We start from the raw sequence: 19830 nt of genomic DNA on the forward strand, positions 1-19830 counted from the left end.
CTCTTTGTTGATTTTTCCTTTCCAAATATAGTGTTCTCAAAACATCAGTCAAGAGATGTTCCTACTTTTCTGTTCCCTGAAAGAGTAGGTACAAGACTGGTGTAGTTCTCAAATGCTTGATAGAATTCATTCCACTGGGCTATGGACTATTACTCTGCATAAGAAGCATATTTTTCTGGACTCTGCTGTGGAAGGAATGAGAGCTTTGAGAATCTTCCATTGTCCAAGGACTTCTGGGGGTGTCATTTGCTATTTGAAGATGCCTGACATTGTGCTAAGGGTTGCTGCCCCACTTCCCACTTGCTGGACGTACAGTACTCCACCACCCTCTCCCCGGCAGGCCTGCAGGGTGACAGTTCTTATAGGTTCTCCGATTGCCAGCTCGCTCCCTCCCAATGATGACCCAGACCCAGGATTTCAGAGAAGGCTTTGCTGTTGGGCAGAGGACACTGTAGGGGAGGGGAATGGGGGACTGCTTGAAGTAGAAAGAGGTTCTTTGTTTGCTCTGCCTTTGTATAAATTGGGAAACATTTGGAAACAGCAAATATTGGTTCAGAGGCCCACTACCTTCCTGCCCACCCACTTCTGGGCAGTTTCCCCAACTTTCCTCTCCACGTACACACAGGTTTATCTTTTTTTCTATAAGAGGATCAACTCTGTAGACAAATTTAAGGGTTTATTTTGTTTGTGATGGAAAATTTGGGTCATGCAAGGGCTCGTGTGGAACTGGAAACCTCCTTAATCCTCTCTCAATCTTTTTCCATCTCTTTCTCCTTCTTTCTCATATGCTTTGCCCCCTCCCCTTCTCCTCTGGTCTTCTGTAAATAAAGGTCAGATCAATATCGAAAAGGCTGCTGTAGTTTGGAGAAGGCCAGTATTAAGAGATTTGATTTCCAGTTCCAAAGCTCACGGCAGAAGGAACCACCACTTTTCTATAGTGTTCACAAGTGAAAAACAAGATTAGTGATTTTATCGTGTAGGTCTTTTGGTTAAGATCATGTGATCTTGCCTCAGAACAATGCCTGGCACATGCTAGGGGATAAAAAAATAACTTCCTTCCAGCTGCATATGATACCACCAGCCTCTGAGTGAGGTTCTGACTGACAAGCCGCATTGCTGGCACAGCCTGGGGTCATGTACCTGTGAAGAAGTGGCAGGGCTGACTGCATGTCTGTTGCTCTCTGTGTGACCTTGTATGAACCCCTTGGCTCCTGGCAAAACCAGGGTCCCTGGAAGACAGGTACAGCCTAGAACCAAATTGCTTACTTTTGCATTCAGGTCAGGTTTGCAGCTGACCTTTGATGAGGTATTATCATTCTGGGCCTCAGTTTCTTCATCTCATATGCAAGATGAGGATTCTTGTGTCAGAGGACTGTGGGAAACGTAGTAAAGAGCAAGTCTCAGCCATCATTGAAGTTGTATAAGAGGGACAATGAGTGTCCAGACTCCAGAGGGTCTCTGGCATAGAATTAAACACATAAGTAAGGGCAAGGACACGGAGCACTGCAGCGTTAACTTCTTACCTCCGCACACCCCAGTAGACACATACAGGCATAGGCACTCCATGTAGCAAGGGTGTTGTGCCCCCCAGAGCTGGCCTGGTCTATCCCTGTGAAGAATGATGTGGCAGCTTCTGCTTTCCATGTTTCACAGGTGCTTTCTCCATATTCCGTGAGTTTGTGTAGCTCCTTCTTAGCACCTGTCCTGGGCTTGGACTTAGAGAACCCCAACAAGGGCAGGGCCTGGGGCTAGCTGGTGTGGAGAGGGCTCAGCCTGGCCCTAGGCTACTATCTGCTGAAGAGCCCTGACAAGGCTGTGGACTTGTGGCTGGAGGTATAGCCATGGGGAGGTTCACTCTGTGAGCATAGGAGAAGTCTGGGGAGGGAAGTCCATTGTCTACCTGCCTTCCATACCTTGCACCGAGTTTTTCTGGGTTTGTGGAATGAGCTTGACACTTGACAACTTCTTTTCCTGCTTTCTGGCAGACGGGGTGAGCTCACTGCAGGGCTTAGTCAAGGCATCAGCTGAATGTGTGCACTTCTCTCCTAAGTATGCTCCCAGCCAGCCCTGCCCATGGGACTCCTCCCTCCCACTCCTGCCATCTTCATGTCTTTATCTCAAAGTCTCCACATGAATCCAAATTAGTCCACCATGCCTGCTGCAAGGTGGCAGTACAAATATGCCCTTCCTACCCAAAATCTTGTTTTCCCATGGTTCAAGCACAAGGATCCCTGAGAGGGGTAAGAGGCAATAAAACAGGCAGCAGTGGCCTCTTCCTTGCTAATGAAGCAGGCATGTGCCTTTATCCCTGCTAACTCCCTTGCTAAAGTGGGGTCTAAAAAGGGTGTAACTCCTGTGTACAGGAGATAAGCTATTGGGATGTGGAGGATATAACGTACCTCCCATTATATCTATTGTTATTACAAAAGATTAATACCAAATCATCATGCTCTCATACTTGATGTGTGGGTTGATTAGCCTTGTCTCCTCTGCTGGGTCTGTAGGTAAAGACCAGAGATAGCAATCAATGCAGCATGCTTCTGAGGCATCCTGAAAGAAGTTGGGGATCAGCCCATAGTGAAATGGGTCAGAAAGGATGTGCTGGATGGTTGTGATGTCCTGACCTTGTCTTTTGTTTTTGGTGTTTTTTTTTTCTTTCCACATTTTGCAGTTTGCATTAGCCTAGTTAAGTGGATATACAGATTAGAAAAATCTGACTTTACCTCTCCAACTCTCACAAGACACTCAAGTGACTTAAATGTAGTATTTGTAGTATTCCTGCAAAGAAACTGCAATGAGGAAACAGCTCTGATAATACAAACACTAGGAAAAAAAAAAAAGCAAAGCAGCTCAATTAGCACATCAACTAGGTCTAGTATGAGCTTTTTGTCAACTAAAATATGAGGCAGACTCAAAGACAATCTGATTAGACTAAGAAGTAATTTTTGAAAACCCTAACATTACCTTGATAACTCTCTAAAATCTGGACTTACAGTTTACTAGAAGAATCCTGACCTTTCCCTGAGTATAGATTGTGCTCAGAGATTTATTTATTGTATATAAGGCAGAAAAGCAGGACATTTAAAAATGAGTGTGGTTCATCTTTCATCCTTTTATAAATTTCTATTCCTTGTTCATGATTGAAATAAACATAACTTTTAGTTAAAATATACATAGAGCAGACACAAACAGTGTTATTTGTGTGATAAGGATGTAAATCGAAGCAGTTGGAAGACTACTTGGCTAGAGGGGGACAGAGTGGCTCTGAAGCTTTAAGAACAGGCCACATCCTCCCTGGGCTGTTCTTTGTACTACTGTGAAACTTTGTTCTGAGTCCCCTGTGAATGTCCCTACCCCAGGGTATCTTCCCACAGGAAAGTTTCCAGCCCAAGAGCCAGAGACCAGGGGCAGATGGAGAACTGCTCCCCAGAGGTTATCCTTTGAAGCTCCAGGAGCAGAGTTTTCAGGAACACCTGGGCGGGAGAAAAGGGTACTGAGGTCTTCTTCATTGATCTTGAGCCCAGCTTTCTTCTCCTACAAGTTCCCCCAGGCCGGGCTTGCCTGCCATTCCCAAGCTCCGAGCGGAAGGGGCTGGAGGCCAGCTCCAGCTCAGGCAGCCCTGGGTCCGGAGCAGAGCCACCCCCACCCCTGGACTGCTATAGCCGCGCTCCTGGCACAGAGAGAGCAGAGAGAACAAAGAATGGATTTTTCTTTCATTCCCTTCTAGCCAGCATTTTTGTTCTGGATTCCATTTGCGGGTTTGTCCCACAGCTCAGGAAATGAGGCGATCATCGGGCTAAAAGGAAAGGGGGATGGATGAGGGGCGATTAGGCAACGCTGCTCAAACAAAGGAGGGCAAAGATTGCTCCCGGGGTGGCCTGGGGCGGGGATATAGGCACAAGGCACTGGCCCGCGGCGCAGAAGCGGGTCAGTCTCTGCTCGCCGCTCCTCGCCACACAGGGAGGCAGAATGAGGATCGCTGTGGGCACCTTGCTGGCCTGCGCCGCCCTGGGTGAGTGTGGGCCTGGAGGAAGACTCAGGCATACCCTGGAGGCTGGAAGCCCTGGTGCTTTTCCTTTGCACGTTCCTGTCCTAGAAATGGCTCTGCTCTGCATCTCTAAGGGGCCCTGCTTGAGCCTCTGGCCACCTTTTCCTGCGCTTCTTATCTCCCGCTGCTTCTCTCCGTTTGTGACTTTTGGAGCAATTGGTGCAATGGAGCAATTACTCAGAGCACTTCTAAGCACAGTTTACCCAAACCTTTCACTGCTGCCTCTTCAGTCCACACTTCTGTGGCATTCGAACACTCCACTGGATCTGACCCTGCCCGGGTTAACAGTCAGACAGTGCCCTTGATGTATAAGGGGGCAGAGGCATGGCGTGGTTCAGAGGATGGGATACAAAGCCAGGATCTGTGGGTCAAATGCTGGCCAGGCTCCTCGCGGTAGTACCGGCACCTGCTGGGAGGTTGGGAGAGTCAGCAAGGTCATTGATGCCAGGCCTGCCAGGCCGGGTGGAGGCCGTCGTGTGCTGGTGGCCTGCCATGGGGCTGGTGACCGATGGTCTGCCTCACCCCAGGTTGTCGGGCCATCTTTGCACTCCAGCTGTCTGCCTTGGAGCCTTCCATGCCAGTTATTATTTTTTCCCTGAAAACTATGAATTATGAAAGAGGGCCCCAAATTCCTCATCTCAGGTCACCTCATGGGGCTGTGCAAGGTGACACATGACTAAGGACACGGTTGCCTGTAGAAATTGGGAGGCCTGATTTGGAGGAAGGTTGAAGGGATGGTTTTGAAAGGGTCTGCCACTGATTTTGATGCCTCCTGTGATTTCCCATGGGGCTGAGGTGGAATAAAGTAGGGAGCTGGGAGTAGTCATTGCCCCTCAATCCCCTTGTATTTATCCTGAAGAACAGTTGGCCTTGCCTCCCTTGCTTTGTACTTTGTGAATCTTCTGGTGCCAAAGCTTTCAACCCACTGGCTCCACGAGTTGCTGTGCTTTTCTGTTTTTGTTTTTCTTGTTTTTTTTTTTTTGTACCGAGGATGGAACTTGGGGCCTTGCACTTGTGAAGGTAGGCAGCAGCACCACTGAGCTAAATCCCCAGCCCTCATGCATTTTAATAGTTAGATGTATGGCTGCCAATGCGAGTGGTGTGGAGTTAGAGGGAGACTATTAGATAGATGGAGTTTCCAGTTTCTTTCTTTCTTTCTTTCTTTCTTTCTTTCTTTCTTTCTTTCTTTCTTTCTTTCTTTCTTTCTTTCTTTCTTTCTTTCTTTCTTTCTTTTTGAGACAGGGTCTCACTATGTGACCTGGAACTCACTATGTAGCCCAGGCTGGTCTCAAACTCACAGTGATCCTCCTTCCTCAGCCTCCCAAGTGCTGGGATTATAGGTGTGTGCCACCACGTCAGGCGGTGCTTCCAGTTATTTCTAATGAGAGGATGGGAGACCAGCGTCACAGGAGAATTCATGATCTTTTCATTTATTTATGTGTAACTACTGGTCAAGAAGGCACAAAGTAACTAAGAATGTTACCTTCCTTTGTGCCCTGGGCTGGAGACTAAGAGGCTGGAGAGACATGGGTTTCAAGCCTGGCTTGGCTGCTAAGAAATGGGGTGACCTTGGGCAAAACAATGTCATTCTGTGCGTCCAGCTCCTTTATCTCTAAAAGACGTAATTCCTACATGCTGGCTTCCAGAGTTGCTGAGTACCTGTGTCTGAAAATGCTGTTGAGCACACTGAGGTCAGGACAATGAGGGAAGGAAGCAAGGTGAATATGGATTGGGATGCAGTAGGGCTGTGCCCTGTGGTGCTCATGGGATAGAGTTAGATGAGGACAACACAGAGGGCTTTTGGCCATCAAGGACCTTCAGAGGGTGGTACTATATCTCCATCGGCACAGGGATTAGGTCCCTTATACCTCTGGTGTCTCTCCTCTAGGGCTATGTCTGGCTGTCCCTGAGAAGACTGTGAGATGGTGTGCTGTGTCAGATCATGAGGCCAGCAAGTGTGCTAGTTTCCGTGACAATATGAAAAAAGTCCTTCCAGAAGATGGTCCCCGTGTCATTTGTGTGAAGAAAAACTCCCACCTTGATTGCATCAAGAGCATTGCGGTAAGTCCCAGCAGCCTACAGGGAGTACAAGGAAATCCACACTTTCTCCTTCTCTGGTCATTTTGAGACAATTCTTTACTCACAGGTGAGAGGCCGATGTGGGGGGGGCAGTCAACCTCCACTGCTATTAAAGACACTTTGAAAATGGAAATCCGAAAGGTCGTTTTAATGTGAATATAAAGCAAAAGCCCATTATATTCTGAAAGGTGATTTTTTTTTTTGGGGGGTCCTGAGTTTCCAGGACCTTGAGCTTGCAAGGCAGGTGCAGAACCACTGAGCTAAATCCCCAGCCCAAAGGTGACTATTTTAGGGCACTAAGTTCTATGTACTCAGAGAAAAAGCAAGAATATCTACTAGCTTGTTATAAAAATCATTATACAGATATTCCTCATTTAACCCACTTTAATAACTGGACTTATGACCTGTTGTCATAAGAATTATGTAAGAGTCAAAGTTCAGTTCTTCATTGGACCCTCATTCAGACTTAGGACATAGGAATGTGAGCAGCAGTGCAGCCTTATGGTAGCTTCTTCTACAGTACAATGCTGTGATTTTTGATGATTGTATTGTATAGTACAGCACTGTAGTTTTACATTTTTATAATAGTACTGCATATAACAGTTATGCAAATAAAAGCAAAGTCATCAAGCTGGAGTTTTAAGCATTTCTGTGTTTCGAATATAGTAATGTACATATATACAACTCCTCATTTAGTGCCTTACTTATTTAATGACAGAGTCACAGGAAAGTAACTTGGCTGTTAAACAAGGAATGCTTATATATAGCCTTACTTGATGGTTTTGGTGGGGGGACTGTGCTGAGGATAGAACCCAGGCCTCGCACACGCCAGGCAAGGGCTCTACTGCTTGAACTATGGCTTTAGCCTGCTGGGAGTTCTCAATGCATCATTGGGAAGAAGATGAATGATGATTAGAGGAAGAATGGTGTCATGATTACAGATGTTGGCGGATCCCTTTGTTGCTCAGTCTACAAAAATAGTTTTCACGCTTTCAATATTGTGTCCATGCATGTGACACGGTGCTAGGTCTTGGGGCTGAAGTGGTGAATTAAACCCATAATGGGCCTTACCGTGCACAAATTCACAACCTAGTTAGAGAAGGGAAGAAAAGCACACAAGGAGTAAATAGTTTCACAATGTGGGACACACAATGAAGGGAAAGAGTAGAGTGTTCTGACAAAGACTCACTGAGAAATCTGTTTTGGCCTGTGTGGTCGGGGACAATCTCTTTGAGAAGGAAGCAGTAATGGTGAGTTCTGAGGGACAGCCCTGGGTTGGGCCCCACAAAGAATGAAGGATGAATGTACCAGGAAGCGATCAGTAATGTGCAGAAAAGGGCCTGAGCAGGGATGGAGCCAGGCTGTGTAGGCTGGAAGAAGGAAGCTGGGATAATGGAAGATTCAGAGATAAATATAGTCACATATTAGTTGGGTCTTGGAAAACACATTTTAGCCAATAAGCACTGACCATAGAGAAAAGAGCTGAGCTCCATTCTGATTTGGGCAGAGATAGCTTGGGTGCTTTAAAAAGGAGAATAAGGTTGGAGGAGTGCTGGAACTTATTAGAGTCAGAGAAGAGCAGAAGTATTAAAGGTTGGTCGGTGTGACTGTGAGGGGTCAGCTGTGACTGCTGACTGGCCGTTTCCCACTTTAGGCTCCTTTTCTCAGTGGCTGGGAGATGATGCCTTATCCTTCCTGGTGATTCCTTTTCAAAGGAATGCCTCTTGGGTCCTTGAAAGAGATGCTTCTTAGTCACAAGAGAAGCATATTCATAATTGTGAGTCCTTTTCGGTGATTGCTTTTAGAAAAGGAGGTCAGGGCTAACCAATGATTTCATGTTGGCTGGAAGAAATAGCAAACCTTCCTGGCAGTGTTTTCTCAGCTGGCACATTAAGGGGGCTGAGGTTGTTCAAGGGATGCAGCCCTTTGCTGCCAAAAGCTATGTTGGAGTATGGTCAAGTCCCTGGTTTTTTGATGGACTTGCCTTGTCTGGAAATTTCTGCAGTTCTTAGCACAAAGCAAGCAGGAAGAAACTGGTGGGAGAGAAGAGGTAGACACAGCCAGTTGGAGCCTGGCCTGTCTCAGCAAATCAGTGGGGTGGGGAAGGGGCGGTAAAGACCTAGCCAGTTGAGTCTTCTTCCTTCCTGATTACATCATCTATGCCCCCAGCATCCCTCTAGCCCACCTGCTACTGCTCACCTTCATCTGGATTTGGCCATCTGTATGTGTGAGGTCACATTCCCACTGGCTCAAGGTTCCCAGGAATTGCTGCTGCTAGAGTGCTGATGCCCCTCTCTCAGGCCTAGGCTCCCAGGCTTCCTGAGCCCTACAGCAACTCCTGACTAGGACCCTCTTGTTCCAGCCAAGAAGCCCCAAGTAATGTTATCACCAGTCCCTGTGCCCTGAGCAAAGATCTTGTCTGCCTTCTCATTTTTATTCTGTGGTGTGAAGGATGGGGTAGGGAAGGTATCCACAGGCTTAAATAGAGCCACAAAGACCTAATTGAGTGTAGTTGTTGTGAAACAGAAGGGTCTGTTTTGGCTCCTAAATATTTTTGATACTAAAAGTAGATGTATCAACCATTTAAACTTTTTTTGACATGTTTTGTCATATTAAAGATATACTTTTATGGATCTGAGAGGATCTCACTAAGTGGTAGAGGGTTTGCTTAAATGTGTGAGGTATTGGATTTAAACCTAGCACAGAAAAAATATGTTTTTACAATCCAAATGTCCACAGATGCATGGATGGATAACTAGAATGTGGCATATACATACCATGAATGATTTTCAGCCTTAAAATATATGAAATTTTATTACATGCGGCAATGTGGATGCACCTTGAAAAGATGTAGCCAGGTGTGGAGGTGAATCCCAGCACTCTGAAGCTAAAGCAGGAGGCTCTCAAGTCTGAGGCCAGTGTGAGCATCTGAGTAAGATGCTGTCTAAAAGGAAGAAGGAAAAAAAGAGAAAGAAATACTTTGTCTTATTATCTCCCTGTAACATGATGAAGATCAAAGAGCTATAGTTTTGCCTCATATTTTGATCAATAAGAACTGTTAAGAGAAAACTGGCAAGGGCTCCTGGAAAAATCATTTTGTTAAAAGAAGCAGAAAGTAAAAGGAGTAAAAAAAATGTACTCTTGAGAGTCTGTACAAGATAGTTTGGCTCACTTTAAGAGTTCAAGCAAAGAGAAAATAAGCTATACACTTAATATGGAGGCAGCTATAATACTTCAAGTGAGTCATTGATTTAAAAGTGAGGTTTCATAGAAGCACAATGTAAAATAAACACTGTGGCCTAAGAAAATGAATTAAACCTTTGCTTTCCACAGTTTTGTCCCTTATAAAATGGAGCTGAGTTGGAGAAAGGTGAGCTGCCTGACATCTCAGCAGACAATTACACCAACAGTGCGCAAAAGATGGAAGCAATTATCCATGCTTTTGTCACTAGGCACATAGTAAAACCAAGAAGCTAAACTCAGAGAAAGGCCTGAATCAAAGGCTCCTGCAGTGGTAGGGGCTCAGGACATGAAAGAAAAGTATTGTGTATTGAGTAAGGGTGGAGACAAGTGGCTTCAAAGTTTCCATCTTCCCCCAGGAAAAGGTCGTCATCTGAGGAAGACCTCACAGAAAGTCTCAACATAAAGGGAGTCTCTGAATGCAGATTGGGGGAATGGAAAGAGGTATAAGAGCCCTTGGCTGCAATCCCTGTCAGCCACTGCAGTGCCCTGGCTGTGCCCAGGTCTGGGATGGGGCAGACAGCTCCCCGAGCTTGCTAGGTCAAGCCTTTGTGATCATCTAGCACAAATCCACAAAGGAGTTCGGGCCAAGGGCTGTGCACCTAACTGGAGAAAAGAGAAAAAATAATCTATCCCTTCCTTTATGTAGGAGGGGTAGAAATATGGTAGCCAAGTGTCCTTTCAAGGAAGAGTCAACTGGAGCCAACAGTTTTGTGTGGTGTGGTCAAACTGAGGGTTCTTTTAGTCTTAGTTCTTTTAGTCCCTGGAGCCTTGATAGTCACTCCTTACTGGTCCGAGTTCAGGTGCGCCTTCCTCAGACATGAAGGCTTCCTTGAGATCTGGTCTGTTCTCTTTCAGGCAGGTGAAGCGGATGCTGTTACAGTAGATGCAGGTTTGGTGCATGAGGCAGGCCTGGCACCCAACAACCTGAAGCCTGTAGTGGCAGAGTTCTATGGGACAGAAGAGAGTAAGTCCTCCCTGAACACCCATGAAGGGCTTGTAGAACTTATCTCCTACTAGACACTGAGTCTTGTGTTTAGCAAGCAGGTATTTATAGGATGTTAGACACGGATGCCCCTCATCTTTGGGTGAAGTCACAAATCAGGCCTCCATGGCCTTTGAGCTGCCATTGATCTAGGGGTGTGTCTAGGGTCCCTGAAGTTCCCCTGGAACCACAGATGCCATGTAAAAGAAAGAACCCACTCTGGAGCACACAATGGAACCCTGACAACTCAGGAAGTCTTCTCATGTCAATCTGGCTATCCTTGGGCCTGCTCCAGGGGACAGAAAACACATTGAGGGAGGTGGGGAATGTCAGGTTCTGGGGCCACAACTCCAGTTTCCTGATGGTCTAGGGTGATAGGTATAGGCAAATACACTAAAGGTCCTGGGCAAGCAAAGCATTTGGTGCACATCTGCATTTGGCCTTCTTGTCCCTGTATTTGCATGGGGCAAGGTACATTACAAATGTACCTTCACCTTTTCTTTTTCCTGCAAGCCTAGGAATCTGTATCTGATTCCTCCATCCAACATAAGTAGCCTGTGGGTCCCATTCCCTCCTCCAGAGCCCAGTAGTGGTGAACAACGTTTCTCTGTGCAGACTTCTCTGTGTAGGCTCTGCCTTCCACCCACTCTGTCCCTCTGCAGATCCACAGACCTTCTACTTTGCTGTTGCCGTGGTGAAGAAGGGCACCAACTTCCAGCTGAACCAGCTCCAAGGCAAGAAGTCCTGCCACACAGGCATTGGCAGGTCTGCTGGGTGGAACATTCCCATTGGCTTACTTTTTTGTGACTTACCTGAGCCACGTAAGCCTCTTGAAAAAGGTAAGCTGGAGTCTCTGCTCTAGATGGCCACATGAGCCATGCTGGGATCACACAGCCAAGATTAGCTGGACATGTCGGGTGAACTCTGGGATAGGAGAGGGAGTTAGCCAGCTTGAGACTGACAGGCCCATGGCAGCTGCCCACGGATGAGGGCTGGCACATCTGGGAGGTGGGAGGTCTCAGCCTTTTCTGCTGAGTCCCCCACCCCAGCAGAGGCCATCCTTGGGAGAGGAGAAAAGGGCAGAAGGGCCTGCAGAGGGTCCAGGTGGATCATGGTCATGGGGCCCTCTTATTTCCCTAGAGTTCCTGCCTGTGGTATGTGTGTGTCTCATTGTACTGGAGGTTGTTTCGAGGCCATCTGCTGGCCATGGGGCTGGCCTGAAACCTGTAGATGGTTTTCCCATCTCTAGGGCATGGGTCCCATAGGGGAGCTCTCTGAGCTGTCCCAGCCACTGACCCAACAAGGTGGGTGGGTAGGGGGTAGTTTGCTGACAAAACCCTGAGACAAGCCTTGGCTGGAGAGAAGCAGAGATCTGTTTCCTCAGTTCGGTGGTAGTAGAATGGGGGTTAATTTGTTCCTGTTTGAAAACCCTGGATCTTGAAGAGGTAGCACAAGTAAGACTGACCTGGGACTGGTTTGCTGGTTTTACTTTAGTCCCTTTCTGTTCCCTAATGAGCTTGGGCTGGGAGATATCACTGGGTGTAGCTAGCCCTGCTCACACCTTATGGTCCATTTCTTTGTGTGTTGAGCAGCGGTGGCCAGTTTCTTCTCAGGCAGCTGTGTACCCTGTGCAGATGGGGCGGCCTTCCCTCAACTGTGTCAACTGTGTCCAGGGTGTGGCTGCTCCTCCCTTCACCCGCACTTTGGCTATGCAGGTGCTTTCAAGTGAGTAAGAGTGTCTGCTGCTCCATGGTGCTCAAAGTGATAAATGTCATCAGGGTGGGAGTCATTTTCTGGCCTCAAGCAGAGCCTTGCCTGTCTAGGGGGCACCAAGGAGGCCTGATCCATTCCCAGGAAGTCAGTGGTACAGTCTGGGACTCCTGAGACCAGGCCAGCCTGTGTTCCCTCTATCTGACCCTAATGATCAAGTCTCTTTCTGGGCACCCCTTTTCTCAGCTCAGAGCCCTCCAGCCTGACCATTGTCTCCTATCACTGGACTGGGCAGTCTGAAAAAATAGGCACATGCTAGGGTCCAGGCCCATTGTTAAGTGATGGACCCTGTCTCACTATTACAGCACTGTAACACACTCACTTTATTGGCTCCTCTCCGGTCTCCCCTCACTGCCTCTATCCAGATTGCTCCTATGGCTGCAGTCTCATGCCCTCTTTTTACTGTGGTTAAAGTTTTATAGGCAGCCGATGGCACATTTCTACCCTCAGGAGAGGAAACATCATTACAGTATCTTCTATATCAGCAGTTTAAAAACTCTTTTACATTAAAATATCTTCAATTTCTTTTTGCTCTTTGGGGTATAAATCGGGCACCTTCATCTCCTATGAGTTCATCCCCCATCACAGTGGTGCCCTGGATGCAGCATCCCATGGCGCTCCACAGGCCTCCCTGATCCTCTGCTTTTGTCCAGGGGCTGGACTGTTGTGATCAGGACCCCCAGGTGCAGGAGCAGGACCTGCTCTGCAGGAGCCCTCCTAACATTACCTTTTGCACAGGTGTCTCAAGGAAGGTGGTGGGGACGTGGCCTTCATCAAGCACTTAACCATATTTGGTAAGTGATGGGTGAAGATTCTGGCAGGTCTCCCCTAAGTAGTGGGCGTTCTACTTTTTCTTAATTTCCCCCCTTTTCATGTTCAGTAGTAAGACATAAGCATACAAGGCCTATTAGTGCTTGGGTTTTTGCCTGTGCAGAGGTAGGTTCTTGTGGACGTCTTTCTATCCCTCAACCTCACCACACAATGCCTCAGGCTCAGGGGCAGCATTGCCATGGCAAAGGCTCATCTGGCTCACCTTGGCTGCCAGTCATCCTGAAGCGATAGGACTCATGGATGTGAGGCAGTCATTGCTGGAATTGGCATTGGAAGCTTTGGTGCCTTCATCTGCCTGCAGAATCACTTTCCTGCATGCTCCCTGATTCTCTGTGATCAACAGGACTGTAAAGGTGGGAAGGGGGAGACCACAGCTCATGGCTCTATGTGCAGTCTGCTCATCTGATCTTTCCCTCCTCAGAGGCCCTGCCTGAGAAGGCTGACAGGGACCAGTACGAGCTACTGTGCCCTGACAACACCCGGAAGCCAGTGGATGAGTACGCGCAGTGCTATCTGGCCAAGGTCCCTTCTCACGCTGTTGTGGCTCGGAATACGGGTGACAAGGATAATTTGATCTGGGAGCTCCTCAGCCAGGCCCAGGTATCCCCACGTGCTGTCCTCTACTCCTACTTGGATTTAGGGGTTTTCTTCTTTCCATCTGGCCACTCCGGGTGTCTTTGTATGCTCAGGGCACAGTGGGAGTCTTGTCATACATTGTTGACCATTCCAGACACCCTAGCTGAGACTCCTCCCAGAGCATTAAGCAGCCTCCTGTGCTAGTACCATCCATCACCCTGTACCTTGCTGACCAATGACATCTCCTTTTGCATTATTCCATTCCTTTCCGTATGAGCCAGGCCTTCATGGCCATCACTTCCATGAAGGCACACATGACATTCCTTCCAGCAGGGGAATGCCCTCTCTCCCAAGCGTCTCACACTCTGACTTCAGAGGGAGCTGCTTCTGCTGTCAGCCCCTACAGTGGTGGATGTGGGGCTGAGTTAACGTCCCTTATCCAGCCCTCCCGCATCTGCCTGTTGAGAGTTGAAGCAGCATTGCCAACCTCTGGATGAAACACATTTCTTAGCCAGGCATGGTGGCGCACTCCTTTAATCCCAGAACTCGGGAAGCTGAGGCAGGAGGTTCACTGTGAGTTTGAGACCAGCCTGGGCTACATAGTGATTTCCAGGTCAGTCTCAACTTCATGGTGAGACCCTGTCTCAAAAAACAAACAAACAAATACATTTCTTGTTCTCAGTGGTCTCTTAGCCATTCACGGTGACAGGCTCAGAAATTCACTCAGGGAAAAGGGTGCATGTGTGGTCCTGAGAAGGTACTGAGCAGAGAAGGTAGGACATGGAGGACATTGTAACTATCCTTTGCCTGCCTTCTCGCCTAGCATTTTGAAGTTTCTTGTAGTTTTTCATTTTGGCTTTTTTTTTGCGGGGGTGGGGTGGGGTTCTTGTTTTCCTTTCAGTCCTATATTTCAGCCTCTCTTTCTTGCTGTTGCCATTGACTCTTTCATTTTACTGTGAATAGGAACATTTCGGCGTCGACAAATCGAAAGAATTCCACTTGTTCAGCTCTTCTCAGGGGAGGGACCTGCTGTTTAAAGACTCTGCACAAGGGTTTTTAAGGATTCCCCCCAGGATGGACTATAGGATGTATCTGGGCTATCAGTATGTCACTGCTATTCGGAATCTACGGGAAGGCATATGTAAGTACTCAGGAAGGACTAGGTGACTGCGGGAGCTGGGAAAACTATCAAGAGCAAGGATCAGTGTTCCAGCTTTCACAGGGACTTGAAGCCCTCTCCTGGTGTCCTTTTTTTTCTGTACTGCCCATGAACTCAGTGTTAGACTGATGCTAAGTGGCCGTAGTCTTAATGAGATGGCCTGGACATCACAAAGTCTTTGAAGGGAACTAATATTTTTCATGATTTGGATTGGTGCTTACATCATTTTCCTTTCATAAATAAGGGTTGTCCTTTGTGAAGCCAAATTAGGCTGGCAAAAAATAAGTAAAATAAAAAGATGTGCCTAAAGATCGTACATCTCTAGCCTATGCTATGGCCAACTTGTGCCTTGATGAAGCTGGAGGTCTAGAAAGGTCATTTCCAAGCCTCAATTTTATTGGGTCACTGGGGTTTTGTTTGCTTATTAGTTCATTCAGTGGACGTATATTGAGCATCTTAGTCATAAACTCTGTCCAGAGCTGAACATACAAACATATACTAGATTCTGCTATCCTAGAACTTTCAGACCAGGGAGAAGACAAATATTTAATGACTAGACATATTTCTGAGTCATCCATTATCAAATGAGAGATCTGTTTAGGAGGGAAACAATAAAAACAGCACAAAAACATGGTCCTATGAATGTACAAAGCCAAGAAAAACAGGCCCTAGCTTGGAGGTTGAGGTAAGACTGCCCTGAGAAAGTGATTCGAGACTGAGTCTGAAAGAGGAGCAGGTGTTCACTTATTCCTCAGACATTAATTACATTGATCATGTGCTAGCACCACTTAAACAGAAGTGCTCTGGAGGACAGGACAGGCATGGCCCTGTTGGAACTCATGTTCTCCTGAAGCAAGACTGACACTATAAATAGACACAGAAATATGTACATATCATGTGGTTAAGTATTATTTGTAAAAAGAAGAATGAAAATATCACCCAGAAACCAAAATACCCAACACCCAAAGTTAAAAAGAGGAAAGTTTTGTTTTAGCTCACAGTTTGTAGAGTTTTTAGTCCATAGTCAACTGGCTCCAAGGCAGAGTGGCATGGCAGAGAGGCATCACAGAGGAGAAATAGTTCATGGTAGGCAGAAGACAGCAAAGGCAACAAGGAATGATTAACCATCCCTCTTTCTGTCTCTTATATTTTATCCAGGATACCTGCCTAGGATTGGTATCATTCATGCCCTTAATCCTAGCCTTGCACCATGAGTCAATCCCAGCATCACACACCCCAGATCCAACCACCTCCAAAACCCCCTACCTATGACCACATGAGGCTTTGGGGAGACATCTAGATACAAGCCATAACAGAAACCAAGAGACTGTGTATTAACTTTGCTTTCAGGGATGATGAATTCTCCAAATGGGATCTGTTTGTTTTTTGCTAACAAATCCTACTGTGCATGCATGAGGGCAGTCAGTAACATTGATAAACACCAGAGAACCCCAGAGGCCTCTCTTCTGATCTTTGATTCTTTTTCTTCTGCCATAGGCCCAGAAAGCTCCCAGGAGGCAGCAAAGACACTGAAGTGGTGTGCACTGGGTCACCATGAGAGGACCAAGTGTGATACGTGGAGCGCTCAAAGTGAAGGGAAAATAGAGTGTGAGTCTGCAGAGACCACTGAAGACTGCATTGCCAAGATCATGGTATGTCACTTCTGCCTACATAGGGCAGCCTCTCTGCCATTGCTCACTGATGTCCCACTGCTAAGGCTGAGCCAGTGCCTGGGCGTGATGCAGACACCCTGATTTCCAAGGTCCTTGTTCTAACTGAATGAGCACAGCACCACAGGAGCTTCCTCCTGTGAGTTTCCTCCTCATATTAGTGTACTCTGACAGGGCAAACTGAGCCATGTTCTGCTTAGGGGAGGCTGGCCCACAGTGTAGATGTCCTAAGCCCTTTGGGGAATCATGATGAGTGTTGTAGGATTCTGTTTTGATTTTTCAGGCAAATGCAAATTTGCTTTGCTGATCAAGAGAGTACTCCATGTTTGCTTGTAGAGAATTTTGAAAATCCTGAATGATAGAAAGAAGAAAATCAAAAGTACTACTTACTTATGTAACTAATAGAAAAAACTCTTAGTGGGATCAGATCATATAGCTTGTTTACTGCCATGTACCACCTGACATCTAGTGGACTTTTCACATCATTTTTTAAAAAACCTAACTTGGAGCTTCTATGTTGGTGCCTGTTGGTGGGTAGTGTGCCTAGAAGGGGCTTACAAGCTCCAAGCTCTGAATTCATTTCTCCCTGCAGCCTTTGCCCTAAGCAACTCTTCTCTTTAGCTGTTTTTGAGTTGGAGCCTTCATAATAAACTATAAATTAAAACAGAGGCACATTGAAGGCACTGGAACTACCTGCCATTATCAGATTCTTGCTGAAATCTAGCAATTCTAACTTTTCAAAACCATTTATTATGAAGTAAAAATAGACAATCAACTGTGTTATTTTATATTCATACATTTCAAAAATTACTTTATACTATTCTAAACATATATTTCACTTTATTTTTGTCTGAGTAAATACAGAAAAAAAAAGTCAAACCAAATTAAAGCAAAGCCCACCAACTCAAAACCCGAGTCTTCACTTTCTGTAACCATGAACATGAGTGATTTTGAATTCCCATTGGTCAGGGGTGTGGATTCAATGAATCTGTGGTGGCTGAGCAATGGCAAAAGGGTGGGATTGCAATATGGGCAGGAGAGGGAGCCCTATTAATTTCTGCGAAATAAAATCAAGAAACTGGAAAACAGGTGGATGCTGTAATACTCACAAACCACAGCCTAGGGTGGAAGCCAAAATGTAACCATAAGATACTGCAACAATGAAGCACAGACAGAAGTGGATTTCTTTGTAGATAAAAAACAAACAGAAGTGGCTCTGGACTAGAGCTACTGGGGGATTTGATGGTTATTTAAAGAATTTGATCATAAAATGGACCTTGTTTAAAAAAAGAACATGCATAGGCCAGGAAAGTATGTTTTTCCTGGGAAAGTAGAAGAAACTTTGAATCTCTCACTAGTAGATGGTATTTGTGAAAATGCACAGATATTGCTCTTTTTTGTGGTACTGAACCCAGGGCCTTTTCTCTGAGCTATATCCCAAACCCTTTTTATTTTTACTTTGGGACAGGATCTCTCTAAGTCACTAAGTTGCCCAGGCTGGGCTCGAACTTGTGATCTCCCTGCTTCAGCCTTCCAAAGTGCTAGTATAATCCTAAAGTGCTAGGATTATAGGTACATGTAACCATACCAGTTCAGATATCATTCTTAGCCATTGGATCTGTTGGGCCAAATCAAAACAAATGAAAAGAAATACCTCAAAATAGAGGACTTCAAGGGACTTGGGAAGAGCTAATAGTTGGAAAACAGGGTACGTAAGGTGCTTTCTGGAGCTGCGGTTGCAGCAAGTCTAGACAGTTTAAAATGCCATTAAAATTAATTTGAGCCCTGACTTGTGAACCCTGAAGCTAGTCTGGGGGAAGAAGGAGGTGTGGTGCTGAATACAGAGCACTTAAAACACATCTCTAGGAGGAGACACTCAGCAACACTGAGTAAATGTATGAAAGAAAATAATGTTTCCCTCTCAGCATCAGCTTGCTAGGGCAAACTCAGATCAAATAGGAAAATACTTCCAATGCATTCTCAAACTGTGAGGCTCACTCAATTCTTCACATTAAGCCCAGACCGATATTTCTCAGGACATCCTTACTTTTAACTGACAGAATTAGGAAAATAGAAAGATAGCAAATGTATGTATGCACCTTCTTTCATTTTCTATTCCTACAATTTACCACTTTTGATTTTATTGTCAGGGATACAGATGTTTCTGAATCACATGGGGAGAGGCAGTATTTTAAAGTTTCAAGTTTTCAAACATGATTTATATGTTCAGTTTGCAGTTTTGAAGGTTTGAATGTGCAGAAGGAGAAATAAGAAACATGAATTGGTTGTGCTGTAGGGCTTTTAACTTACAGTATTTAAAAAAAGAAAAGGTACTGATGTGAACTTATATAAATTTCAAATGCTTATGAATCAAATCATTGGACTGTTTCTATGTTTTTTCTTTGCATGTGTGTGTGTGTGTGTGTGTGTGTGTGTATGATGGTGTTTGAAGCTAGACTCGTGTACATAGTAAGTGCTGCACCACTGAGCTATATCTCCAACAGAATCAAATCACTCTTGAAGAGATTTGTTGTTGTGTAGTCTGGTTTTGCTTTCGAGGGAAGTAAATATACATATGTTTATGTTTTAAAAAGAAAAACATGATATCTTAATGTTAATATCTATTCCATAGCATGGATGTGCAGCCTTTACTTAGCCATTTTTCTGTCACCTAACATAGTTTGGTTCTCCTTTTTTTTTTTTTTTTTTTTTTCCACATATGTTTATGTTTTAAAAAGAAAAACATGATATCTTAATGTTAATATCTATTCCATAGCATGGATGTGCAGCCTTTACTTAGCCATTTTTCTGTCACCTAACATAGTTTGGTTCTCCTTTTTTTTTTTTTTTTTTTCCAGTACCAGGGATCAAACTCAGGACCTTGCACTTGCAAGGCAGGCATGGCGCCACTGAGCTAAATCCCAGGCTCCTCCTTTTGTGTTTATATATCACATTTCTGATTTGTCCTACTCATACTTTTTACCCAGATAGTTGCCCATGTACACATCTGACTTCCTTTATGGTATATTCATAGAAAGCATCCTGCCGGGTCCAAGGGAAGTCTTTCAAATCTCGTTGATTTTAAGGCTTTGTGAAACCCAGTTTATTATCCCTGAGTACTGGGCCATTTGTGAATATTTGCCTCATTTGTAAAACTCTTGTTTGTACTAAGTACTGAAAAAACACACAGCCAGTGAGGCTAAAGTGAAGGAGGGGCTGGAGCCCTGTCAGGAGGTTCCACAGACACAGCCCCATGTCCCCAACTCTACTCCTCCATCTCAGAGGTGAGAATTCAGGGGTCCAGACAGGTGTTGTAGGACTATCTCTAGAGCAACGAGTCCTATGAGAAGACAGGAAGATTGAGAGTGGGCCACCTAAAATTGATCATCAGTTCATGATGGTGATGATGGTTTGCTGAACATGAGAATACATTTTATTTTCTATGTTAGGGATATCTGACTGATCTTTTAGG

General features: G+C 45.6%; 1 protein-coding gene across 2 annotated transcripts in view; it reads left to right on the top strand.

Annotated features, from left to right (window-relative positions):
- The first annotated feature begins 3902 nt into the window (after nucleotides 1–3902).
- LOC104863162 (serotransferrin) overlaps nucleotides 3903–19830 on the top strand; it is a 49571-nt gene continuing 33643 nt past the window's right edge. Inside the window, exons 1-9 of one of the 2 annotated variants that reach the window (XM_010625485.3) lie at nucleotides 3903–4012; nucleotides 5937–6109; nucleotides 10226–10334; nucleotides 11015–11191; nucleotides 11945–12077; nucleotides 12861–12916; nucleotides 13375–13553; nucleotides 14493–14670; nucleotides 16186–16340. In XM_010625485.3, the coding sequence (XP_010623787.1) occupies nucleotides 3970–4012; nucleotides 5937–6109; nucleotides 10226–10334; nucleotides 11015–11191; nucleotides 11945–12077; nucleotides 12861–12916; nucleotides 13375–13553; nucleotides 14493–14670; nucleotides 16186–16340 (1203 nt within the window). In that variant the 5' untranslated portion in view covers nucleotides 3903–3969. The remainder of the gene's footprint in view (nucleotides 4013–5936; nucleotides 6110–10225; nucleotides 10335–11014; nucleotides 11192–11944; nucleotides 12078–12860; nucleotides 12917–13374; nucleotides 13554–14492; nucleotides 14671–16185; nucleotides 16341–19830) is intronic. The other variant, XM_010625484.2, reaches the window with a different exon arrangement.

This window comes from Fukomys damarensis, unplaced genomic scaffold, assembly GCF_012274545.1.
Source record: "Fukomys damarensis isolate Sample0158 unplaced genomic scaffold, DMR_v1.0_HiC HiC_scaffold_37, whole genome shotgun sequence".
NCBI lineage: Eukaryota > Metazoa > Chordata > Mammalia > Rodentia > Bathyergidae > Fukomys > Fukomys damarensis.